The 12,821-nt window shown below is 39.4% G+C and overlaps 1 protein-coding gene across 1 annotated transcript in view; it reads right to left on the bottom strand.

Moving 5' to 3' along the window:
- The window catches only part of LOC142380820 (protein kinase C-binding protein NELL1-like), a 298,110-nt gene that overhangs the window by 68,635 nt on the left and 216,654 nt on the right, over positions 1-12,821 (bottom strand). The window contains exon 14 of the mRNA XM_075466741.1: positions 4,955-5,077. Within this exon, the coding sequence (XP_075322856.1) occupies positions 4,955-5,077 (123 nt within the window). The remainder of the gene's footprint in view (positions 1-4,954; positions 5,078-12,821) is intronic.

Consider the following 12,821-nt stretch of genomic DNA (forward strand, 5'->3'; position numbering starts at 1 on the left):
CTCGTGGGATGTCTTTATTTACAAATTAAACACTAGACATACTCAGGGTTGCATATCAATCAAATACTTTGAGTACCAGCTTAATTGCAGAAGTGATTGCATGAAAAGACTCTGGCTCAATCTATTATTCAAATACGTTCTGATTTGAATAACAGGTTTGCTAATGTATACTTTATTCAGTGGTATGCTAAAGTTTCTGCACTAAATCCCAGTTATAGCGACGACAGTCATTGAGAAAAAAAGATGATGCAAAGTGTTTTCAGGTAGCAGTTTCCCCAGCTTGAACTTTAGTTAAGAAGTTAAGAGGAACTACAAGAGGATCAAGTTGAGGATGAGAAGACCAAGTAAATTATTCAAGGGAACTGACTGTGGAATAGAAGGGCATTAAAACCCTGTGTGGCAAAAGACCTTGAGGAAAATGTTGTAGACTGGAGCTGTGGTAGACTGCACACAGCACCACCTGCACAAATATGACCTTTGTGGAGGAGATATCAGACAAAATCCTCTCCTGCATCCACAACACAAAACTCAGCATCATCAGATTGGAAATGAAAATACAGTAGTCACAAAATCAGTATCATTTGGAATCTAAGTTGAGATGGATAGTTTTCTTTGTTCAGTAATCACAAATATTTATTTTGTTACAAAACTTCGTTAAGCAAAGAAATTAGTCTTGTTTTGGGGTTTGTGCTGCAGCCCGTGGTCTGCTGGACATTTGTGTGATGAAAGGAATAATATCAGGAAATAAAAGAAACAAACATCCCATAATCTGCAAAGCTTCAGAAAGAGCCTATCCAGGGCGTAAAATAAGGAATTTACAACTCATAAGGCTAAAGCTGAAGGTTCTGCTATGGGCATCACAGTATACTGATGGATGGAGCTCCACAGAACCGAGCCCAAGAATCTCACACAACTAAGAGGCCTTTTTCAGGATGAATGGACAAAGTCCAGCCTGTTTGTAATCTGTTACAGTTGTACTGTGTAACTCAATGTGGGGAGCTCAATCTTTATGTCTGATTTTTAAAATATATCACATGAATATCTAGTATATAACATCAGACAAATCTGCCATCGTTAACTTTATGTGTTGGGAAACAGAACATCTTTATTTAGCTACTTTGCTTTCCACAGTAACAGAAACTTTGAACATTTCGTGGAACAAACTCCCATACAACTGCAGGTTTGTGGAAACTCTTGTTTCTTTTAAATCAAACGTTCTTGTTCACCACTGCATTTAACTGACTTAGAGTAAATTTTGCATTAAGCGTTTGTCCAGATGTTGAATCGTGCTCTATGAATACATTTCACTTGACTTTTGCATGCCTTTGTAAAATCAATGTTCACATGCTTAGACTTGTTTGTTTTTTCAGCATTTGGCTGATAGTGGTAGCCTTTGTGATGTCTCCAGGAGAAAAACATCCCAGAAGGTATATTTTTAGATTGGTATCTATTTAAATCGCAGCATTAAGTATAAAACCTGATGAGCAAAGTGGAGCAATGAAATGTCGATTTGACTAAAACTTAATCGTCTTATCACTTGTTTCTTTCTCTTATTCACCTTAATCTTAATTTTCCAATATTCCGAGCAGTTCAGTTTTAAGTGTTCATGCTGCATATGAGCTTTAAAATACCAACTAGAATTTTGTTTGAATTGCTCTTTGCTTAAAGGGATAATCCGGAGTAAAATGCACTTTAGATCAATTTACGGGATGTTGGGAGTACATACGTTGAGTTGACATCAAAATCATGTAATTCGGATGTGTTTTGAGAATTTCGATTTGACCGTTTTTAGCCAAAAGTCGTTAGCCTGGAAGTGATGAGGGCATATCATGTCACCGCTACAAAACGCTATTTTTATACCTCTTCTACAGCTCCAAACAACATAACACTTACGTGGTAGTGAGTAGAGGGTCCCTAAAGCCAAACCGAAGTGTCCCGAGGTCTTCATGTGGTCGGATATAGAGTCCAGAATGAATTTAATCAAGCCAGTACCTTTCCGGAAATGTGTCTGCTGCAGCTGCCGCTACAGACCGTGGTCAAGTTGGTTTGATATTGGTTTGAAAAAAAAGACACCTTATTTCCTTATTGTGAATATCTGTCGAATATCCACTTTTGGCTAAAAACGGTCAAATCGAAATTCTCAAAACACGTCCGAATGACATGATTTTGATGTCAACTCAACGCATGTACTCCCAACATCCCGTAAATTGATCTAAAGTGCATTTTACTCCGGATTATCCCTTTAAGGTAGAGGACGAAGATAAGATGTTCTATGTCATGACTTTATGTATGTGTGACCAGGTGCCTCTTATCAAAAAGATTTAGTTTCAGATGTTTACAGTTCCAGTCTGTTTTCTCTCTCTTTGACTGAGTCAAGTGTGCTGTTAATTCTCAGGTGAACGAAGAAGCTCAACCCCCAGATGACACTCCTCCTCTGGCAGCTCTGATGATGGACTCCTGTGATTTTTTTGTTATACATCGGGGACCTGGGGCCGTGGTGCTTTTCTGGCTTTCAGAACAAGGCAACACTAACAAGTCTCCTCAGATTCTACAAGGGCCCTACATGGACTGTAATTGACTGTCTTATATTATCTCTTCTGCACCTTCAGCAGCTGTCTCAAGAGTGGCAGCAGTCTGTGCAAATAAACGGTTAAATATACTTCACACTGTGCACAGATTAAAGGACTCATGAATGTGTCCAAAACTGGAGATTACATGTGTACAAGCCAGAAGGTCTGTACACATCGAAAAAAAATAATTCCACATGAATATTACCAGAAGGTCACAAGGCAACAACAGAGAAACAAATCACTGCAAGATTCCAATATGTTTGAACCAAAAACTATTGAAATACAATTCAATTTGATTCAATTTCACAAATAAGACAATTTTTTTCTTTTTAAAAGTCTAACTTGGTGTAAAACACTGACTGTTATTAACTGCTCAGAAAGTGCAAATGAAATCATTTCTGACCAGTTAAATCCAGTGTTTCTTGGTCTCTCTTTAACATGGACTGTCACAGGTTACTTAAACTGTGCATACACATGTACATAATGAATTCAAGGGGCTAATTTCAGATCCCCGTAAGACATTGTGCATTGGCAAAGTAGCTGTCAAAAAGGCGCTCAATTAACACACTGGAACTGTCGCTTCACCTGCAGGTTCAAAAAGCTGTCAGCTCAATTCTACTGCAGGGACATTTCACTTCTCCTTTCATGTCTGTCAGGCCCTCTGCTAGTTTCTTTTATACATCAGTAATTCTTCTGGAAACCAAAAAAAACTGTTGAATAAGATTCAAATGTGAACTGTTAACTGGTGCGTTTAGGGTTTACGTTTGGAGTTCTGCTCCCTTCGCAGCATCACTCAGACGGCCTGGTTTCCTGGCAGCCCAGCACATGTCAGGGAACTAGCTCTGTTGGATTGATTCACACTGGCTTCTAGGGCTTGAATGGTTACTGTATCTAACAGATTATTTTTGCTGGCCTGGAGCTTTGCAGTATGCCTGGAGACAAAGCTTACTGATTTGGAAAACTACAAAGTGGATAAAAGGTAAAAATGACAACAATAACCTAACGTTAAGTCAATTTAAAGGCAGTAGCTTGGTAAGAAGCCAATGTCTACAGTTTAATTAATTAATTACAGTTTATATAGCCATTTTACATACAATGATGTGCATTCACAACACTTCCATTATTAAGCTAAAGGGTTTACGTGCTTGCTTAAGGTGCTTTATACCCGTTCCAAAGAAGACTTGATGCCCATTTGGAGGAATGGAAACAACTTGCAAACTGTGCTTGACCTGGCACATATTAAAAAAACGGGACTTACTCCGGATAGGACTGAATTGCCTCTGGCAACGTAGATTATACCACCCTCTGGAGACACTATGCAGAAAACCAGATCATTTTTTTTAAAAAATAACAAAAAAAAGAATCTCTTCTGAGCTTTGTTAAGTAACCATCTGAAACTTACACTTTGATTTAATCCCTTTAATCCTTTCTTATAATTATTATTTTCTGAAGATGACAACACCCAACCAACAACAGCTTCAGCACTCTTGCTGTAAACTACTGAGAGAGCTTTAAAAAGGTCTGTGCGGCAGGCTGAATACACGCTGTACAGAAAAGTGTACACACACTTATGCACAAATCTTAAAAGAGCTGCACTGGAAAAAAATGCCCCTCCAAAAATAAGTAAGAAAAACAACAAATACAAGACGTTTTTGCTTGAAATAAGCAAAAAAATCTGCCAATGGAAACTAGTGTAAATCGGCTTGTCAAGATTTCTTGAAATAAGATGTGATATTTGGGACTTTTGAGATAAAAGTGATCTTGAAATTAGCTTAAAAACCTCTTCAAATGAAAAAAAAAGCTTGTTTCATATGAAATGTGACTCAAAACAAGTTGTTTTCAAGACTTTTTCATTTAACAAGATATTCAAGATGTATTGTCTTCAAACAAGTCCCTATATCTGACTGAAATGGTACTTGTTAGGCAGTTGTGTCTTATATTAAGTGTAATGAGATATTTTGACCAGAAATGAGACAAATATACTTGGTAAGACTTTGATTTTTTTCCAGTGTGATGAACTGAAAACAATGACTGTTTTAATTCAAATGTTTGCAGACACAGATGTGGTTCAATGGTTTGCATTGAGAGGACAACACACTCTTTTTCTAGCGGTATGCTGCTGTAGGGCCAACCAGGGGAGGCACTGGGGCAACAGGTCAACGTGGTGAACAATGAGGGCGAGGGTTGCACACGTGCAAAAACAGGCTGAGACTGGTCCAGAATCAATTTTCATCATCTCTGCTGCAGCTGGTGCCTGGTTAGGTGATTCGAAGGAGGAGTGAACCATGTCGTTATAGAGCAGAGAATGAGCTGAAATCGGACGTGATGGAATGTTTGCGTCTGTGTTTGGGAGCCCAGAGGGCTGTTCCGGGGCAGTAACTTACCCCTGCAGATGGTGCCATTGCCCACGTAGCCCGGCTTGCAGGTACACAGGTGTCCTCTGATGGTGTTGGTGCAGATGGCATTCTCATCACACAAATTTTGGCCACTGGCGCACTCGTCATGCTCTGTGGGAGACGGAGAGAGGAACACAGGGAAGAATAGCTGTGAATACGGGTGTCTTTGTAGTGTGAAACATGAGGTCATTCCTTTTCAGCCGAGACATAATAAAGACTCGGCTCTGAGAGGATGCCAAACGGATACTTGACCATAAAAATCAGGCCATGACTGAGATTCTGTCAACAGCCAGATCTGTGAACAACCATGCTTCCAGACATGCTTTCTGCTTGGCAGGCTAGCAATAGATTTAAAGTGGTTGCTGTGACATGAGGGTGACTTCAAACATTTGCTAAAGCACTGCTGTTTTTTCCAGCATTATTTTTACTTAAAAACCACCACCAGTCGTGGCAGCCCATGTATGCCAGGTGTTTTGGCTGACTGCTCAGTATCGGCATCAATTAGACTAATGATATTGGCTTGGCTTTGAATGCAGATATGGAGTAGAGCCAAAACATAGCCAACAAGCTGGGTCTAGGGACAAACAACTGCTCATAAAAGCCCAAATTTGGTAGCCTCCGGCAAATTCTTTAGTCACTATTCCAGACACACTGATCTCAATTATTGTATGTTTTAATGAGTTTGCTTTAATGTTGAGGAGAATTAGGCCTATGCTCGCTGTCTGTAAATTCTTATTCCTGACTGATCTTATCTCTAGTTATAAAGAGTCATTTGATCTCATCTTTGATCCATTGACACTGTGACTGAAAGCCTTCTGAAGACATGCCACACAGATCATTACTATGCCGTTTTCCTTCATACATTCTCACATCCAACAAGGATAAACAAGAATATTTTATGGGAGTTTCATTCATTCCACAAAGATACTCTTTTGCATCATATTTTACATTGAAACATCAGATGGGGCATTTGTTTGAGTTTGCATAAATGGAGTATACAAAAAAAAATAAAATAAAAATTGTTGACATGTCACATATCTATTACTGACATTGATATCATTGCCTGTTTTTGTGTGTGTTTGTAATATGGTTGTCACTACATCTCTAAAATCAAATTGTACCGCAAACTGTTTTCTGCTGAGCTAAAAGCTTCTTTTAAGATCTGTGCCCCCTTCAAACCAAAGTCAGCCTGCTGTTCTAGCTTTCCAGCTGTTCGGGATCTACATGGGACAGCAGGTACTATGTTGGATCGTAGTAAGCTTTGTCTCTAAGCTGAACTGAGAACAGGCAAGGACTTTTACAAGTAAGATTATCACTAAAGGAAGCAGAAGAATAACTAAACATCAAACACTGAGCACTGGGAAGATGACATTGCTAACTGCTCGGATGGCACACTTGAAAGTAGCACTTTTAGTACACAATTAGAAAGATACTTTGCTTATTTAGAAGTCTGAGGGCCGCAGTATACACATATAGATGTGTTGAAGCAGGGAAACATCTAAAACCGGCAGGACAGGGGCCCTTGAGGACCGGATTTGGACATCCCTGATGCAAGTCTTTTGTTCCTACAATATACCTTCACTACATGTGGCATAAGGGAAATACAGTTCAACTCATGTGAGTGTTTCACATAAGAGAAGACATCATTCTTCAAGTCTTTTGTTTAAGAAGACACATATATGTTCTGCCAAAAGAACAACACTTTGATTTAACACATTTGTCACTTCCTGGTTTTACATAGTAACGTTACTCATCTAGGGTGAAAAAAAAATGATCACGATTAGGGCTAACATACATTCTTTTTACAACACGACCTCATGGACCACATATTGCTGGTTGCCTTGTTACATGTAAACACATTACAATGGAACATTGTCACCCTCTGGTTGGCGTTAGAAAAGAACATTACTTGGTTAGGGTTAGAAGTTAAAACTACTTGGGGAGACAATCCTAATTAGGCCAAAAAAAGTAATTATTTTTACTACGGAGTCATCAACATCAGTAAATTTCACATTAAGTTGCTCCTATAACCACTCGAAATCACTTCATCAATACTTTGTTGTAGCTGCTGGATGAATAAATGCCACATGGGCATGATTTGAGGAGGAGGATAGTCTCTATTAGATGAGGGGATGTCATTACAGCGGGACTGAAAGTGAGCTGCTGGCTATCTTTCAGACAGTTAACATCATTCAATATAGTCCTTTTCTGTCCATGTGCGACTTTCATAGTTGGCGAATAAGTGTTTCTGAAAATAAAAAGTGAGCAGCACCCACTCATGCACTCGAGTGCTGTGTTCCCATCAATGCCGATCTGAGCTGGAGCTGCGATAAGCGCTCTCTAACCCTGCTATAAGACGAGGTTAATGTCAGCCCAAAGCACAGAGTAAATACAGAACCAGAAAACAGATTTTGTGGAGAGTTTAAATAAATCAAAATAGTAAAGTGTTTATTTTCCTCCCAGTAAAACATACATCTACGACCTTTCCTATACATTAATTATAACTCAGTAACAAGAAGTCAAAAGGATCGGAGCAGTTTATTCGTGTTTTGCTCCACACAGAAAGGTAAACCAACCCCATACATTGTTGATCACCGACAACAAGAATGTTTTCATATCAAAACCTTACAAGATTAGTTTTACCATTTGCTTTCTTTTCGTATAATTTAAACTCTCATCAGTTATGGTATTCTCAGTGGCCTGAATAAATTATTTTACAAAATCATTTGAGGACTGTCTGATTATAGAAACAAAGCAAGGTCAGCAGTATGAACAAGTTTGCTATTTCAGGTTTAATTGTGAAAAGCTGACTGACTAATAAGAGGGTGGTATTCTAGCATATGCACCATACGGTCTCAGGGTCAGTGTTTTATATCCTGCCTGGTAGTATGAACCGCTCTGTTGACTTTTATATGTTTGCTGTTAGCTAGAGGCCAGAAAGAAAAGGAGGGGGGTTTAATAAAGCAAGCAGCCCATGACTAAGCACCACTAAGAGACCTTGTGCTAAATGGTAGCTGCAGTTCACTGATCTGACTGTGTAAGTAATGTCCACACAGAGCTGCAAAGTTAACCTGTGCTTCCCATAGTAACTGCTATGCTGCATATATCTGACTTTACTCAGTCTTTAATGATTTTTCTGTTAATGAAATGCTCAACACTGACACTAGAGTCCATTCAGTAATTCTGTGCTAATACTTTTGCTTTGCTGTGTCAGTGATATTATCTTAGACCTGTGAAAAACAAACAAAATGACACATTTTTAAACTTCAAACCGGGCGCCCCTCCTGCTATGAGGAGCTACAGACATCAGGACTTACCTCCATGACACTTTGTGTCTCGAGTTTTGTTTGAATGTTATAGAAGAAGTGTATACCCCCTTATGAGCAGAATTTCCAGAGTGAAACACATTGGGCCTCATGCAAGAACATTTTCGTAAGGTCTCGTACGAACACGCCACGTCAGATTCAACAAACGCTCTTAACTTCGGAAAAAGTGTGTAAACGACATGCGTAAATGATGAATCCCATCCGTGCGTATTTAAGGTGCACGTGCACGTGCACGTGCACGAGGATAGTAGATTTGCATACTCCACGCCCAGAATTATACCATTCCTGTGCCAGGAAGTGTTGAGTGTTGAGTCATGAGAATGGCATCAAAGCGCAAAAAGAACAACTTTAGGGGCTCTGAGATTGAAGTTCTGCTTCCAGAGATCCAAAAAGAAAAATCTTTCATTTTTAGCAGTGTCAGCAGTAGAATTACGGGACCTGCTAAAGCGAAGAAATGGGAAGCAATTACGAGTGCTGTTAATTCCGTGTCACCTGAGGTTCGTAATGTCACCGAAATAAAAAAGAAATGGTTTAATATGAAAATGGCTTAAAAAAAAAAAAAGTCTCGCCTTGGGCAGGCGCTCAATGACTGCAACTAAAGCCGCGCAATCAGTTGTTGCCTCATCATGATGGCACTTTGATGGGGTGGTCCATGAGGGGGGTCTGCTGCCACCACACCTTCTGGTCTGCCTGGGCTGGTTCAGGTTGTAGGAGACCCTCGTTCATGGCAATATTGTGCAAATCTGGCATGCCTTCTCTGGGCTATAGAGCAGACGGCGGAGTCGACAGAACCAAAGTCATCTGTAAACACTGCCAAGTTGAATTGTCTTCTCAGCGTAGTAGTTCCAGTCTAAAATATCACTTAAAGGCAAAACACACAACTGATACCAGCAAGTCATTCAAGGAAACAGACAGTGGAGCGAGGCTTCTACATAAAAACTACAGAAAGATGCTGATGTTAAAAGTGTGTTTGCACAACAAATGTTATGGCACTTTCATTCATATGGCATTAAGATTAAGATCTGATTTATTGGTCATGCATACATGCATACACACGAAATTTGTCCTCCGCTTTTAACCCATCGAGGTTGGCACCTGTTGACACACACATGCATTTAAAATACAACATTTAAAATAAAACTAATTACTAAAAGCTATACGCTACTTTTGAATTCATTTTTGGATTTCGCGTACAAATGCGATTAATCGTGATCAATCAGGGAAATCATGTGATTAATTAGATTAAAAATTTTAATCGTTGCCCAGCCCTAGTAATTATTAAATGTAGCTGCAATTACTGATTTGGTTTTAGTGATTATGAGAAGAGGACAATCAAGATTGAAAGATTATTGTTTGACAAGGTTTTTCAACCAAGCTTTTGCCATGTTATAAATCCAGCTGTTATTTCCTGCACAGTGTGTGCTGAAGTAGAGTTAAACTTTTTTTCTTTTTTCACAGCTGTGCTTTTCTCACTGAGAATTGTCCCAGCACCTTCACACCTCTGGTTTAGCTCCTGACAATACAATAATCAGACAGCGTTATCGATTGTGAACAAGATATTTTCACCAGCTCAAGTAACTCAGGACCACTTTTGAGAACTGTGTCAGATTGCAGCAGCACAATAAACCGACTGGATCACCATGAAATGTACTAATGAGACTGCTTTGGAGTTGACCTTAGGCTGCCACCATCCTGCTTAAGTGGTAATGCACCATTTAAGAAAAAGAGGAAACTGACTACCGCGGTGCCTAAAATAAGATCATTACAACAGCATGAACCAATAATGGATCCTCGCTGTTAATAAATTCAAAATTAATTGATTTCTGCCAACTCTCTTTTTGATTTAAGACTCACTGCTGAGCTCATCAAAGTGATTTGGCTGCAGTTAATCCATCTTCAATTAGAATCCAACATGATTTAAGATGATTATAAGCAATATATTAAAGAGCACCCTTTGATGATGCCGGGATGAGGATTTAGAACACAGCAGATTTGCTTATTTATCCTCTTTTATATCAAATCTAAAGTGTTTGAAAGTGCCAGTCAGGACATGGCCAACAGCTGCCTGCACTCAGGGTACACACTCACTCAAACACACTCCTCATTAATATACAAAAGCTTTGGTGGGAGTCATGACTAATACATTCCGCTTAATTAATGAGTGCTGCTCATGAAGCCCTCAAGCGACTAGGAGAAATTATTTAGCCTTTCTCATCCCACGGATTTCCTCCCCACGTTGAACTATAAAATGGAGGTGAGTGTTTATAGCATGAGTGGGATGTAAAATAGGTTTTGTGAAGGGGCAGGAAAAGCAGGCTTCATTAATGATGTTACATGATTAAATATCCAGTGTACAAATGGCTGTGAGCTGATGAAGGGAAGTGCAAACTGTAAAAACATGGATGGACACGGATGCTTATTAATGCTGCTTAATGTCTGCAGGCCAAGTTGAATTTATAGAGAAGTATAAACCAACAGATGGAGTGGCTGAATTGATGAGCAATGAGCATGTGGAAAAACTGCCAAGCTAAATAATCAGAACAAGTAATGAATCATAAATTACTCTTCGGGGGGTTTTAGGTGCTACAAAGTCCAGTTCACTTAACACTCCCACCTCTTTCTCATTCTGACTCGTTGCCTGTGTTAAAGGCAACTCATGGTTTCCGTGTCGGCTCATGCACAAGGGCCCGCACAGCGTAAATTTGGTCATCCTCACCCATCAGCAAGAGCCCACAGGGGTTTTCTGTAGCCACCTGGAGGCAACCCAAATATTCTGAACTACACAGACTGAGCTGACGAACTAGACATGTGTCTAAACCAACTTACTCTGAGAAAAGCAAGAGACCAGACTAAGAATATGAGGACCAAAACAACAACCTGGATGCTTCTTTTGTGGAGAATCACTTCCATCCACACCTCTACAATGTACTGTAGAGCTCTTACACACCATTACATGGGAAGCTTTGGCACAACTGACCAAAATGTAGTATGTATAGGACCCTGCGTGCGTCTGCAGTGTCTCAATCAGTATGTGCTCGTGCAGAAACCATGAACTCAGCCTTATATCTCAACAAAAATGTAGTAACCGCCATTCTCAGTTCCTTACAGAAATGAAGCCAACATGTCCTGCATCATCATGTTATTGTTCAACGTCTCCATTTGTCTCTGCTGTATGTTTACATTGAAGCTCAGTGTCATACTATGCTTTGGTAATCTGGACAACCATAACCAGCACACATTTGGGGGGGTTGTTGAAATCCCACTCGGAGTGAGAGAAAAATAATAAAATCATTCTGGCTTGGATTAACAAGCCCCATGTCAAAAATTTGAGGATCATGGGAAGTTGGCCTGACACACAATGGATTAAGAGAGAGAATCTACAACTGATTAAATGGAAACAGGAGGATAAAAGAGATATCTACTTTGAATGGGATCAATTAAAAATCCATAAGAGGAAGCGACCTGCACAGGTGTGGCTGAGAAATCTCCAACAGAATGGACAAAGTACTGAGCAGCATGGAGATGCTGCATTGACCCCCCATATTGAAGAGTAATGTTAAACAACTAGATGATACCGCACTGCCAGTAAAGACATTGAGCTGCCTCCACTGAGCAGAGGATGAACACTGTGACCAGAGAATATTCTGTTTCTATTTTACTCCTCAGTTCACTAACAAAGACCTTTTATAGAGGCAGTCATAGATGGCTGCACACTACCTGTGGGCACAGTTCCCACTATCACCATCACAGACACGACTTTAATCAAAAACTCGATGCAGATGAGGAAAACAACAACAGATGCAAACTCAGTCCCCATCAAGCCCTGCGGTTATTCACTGAATGAAAACCCGCAGAGGCCTTAAATTCCTAAGCAACTTCAGCTAAAGATTGGAATTTTGCACTTGATATATGTGTTTTTTCTACAGATAACAACTTCATAACTTAATAAAACAATATTCTGCAATCCCAGCAAATAATTTTAGACTCAAGCACTATCGACACAATGAGTGCAACAAACTGATGCCATGTGTCTTATCAAGGGTCATACTCTCGCTATGATAGACATGCATCAGTCTTTGCTCTGATAATCAACTGACTGATCTTGTTTTAAATTGATTTAATAGAAGTGTCTATATCAGATTCAAACAAGGTCTGGTTATTCCTGCATCCTCGTTGAACTTGTGTCAAATCCTTGTTTCACCAGTCAATTGTATTCTTAATATTGAAGAAAAAGAATAAATAAATAAGTCACAGCTCACTTTAGAGCATTTTAGGGCCTTCGTCATAGATTAAAAACACTCAAGTGGACATTCACATATGTAGGTGCAAGATCAAGTTGAATTTCACAATATGAAGAAATACGAAAACTGGAAAAAAGTTGGGATGCCATGTATGTAAACGAAAACAGAATGCATTGATTTGCAAATCTCATGAATAACATTTTACTCACAGTATAACATAGAAATCATCTCAAATGTTGCAAGTGAGATATTTTACTATTTCATGAAAGATATTAGCTCATCTTGAAT

This window comes from Odontesthes bonariensis, chromosome 1 (genome assembly GCF_027942865.1).
Source record: "Odontesthes bonariensis isolate fOdoBon6 chromosome 1, fOdoBon6.hap1, whole genome shotgun sequence".
Taxonomy (NCBI): domain Eukaryota; kingdom Metazoa; phylum Chordata; class Actinopteri; order Atheriniformes; family Atherinopsidae; genus Odontesthes; species Odontesthes bonariensis.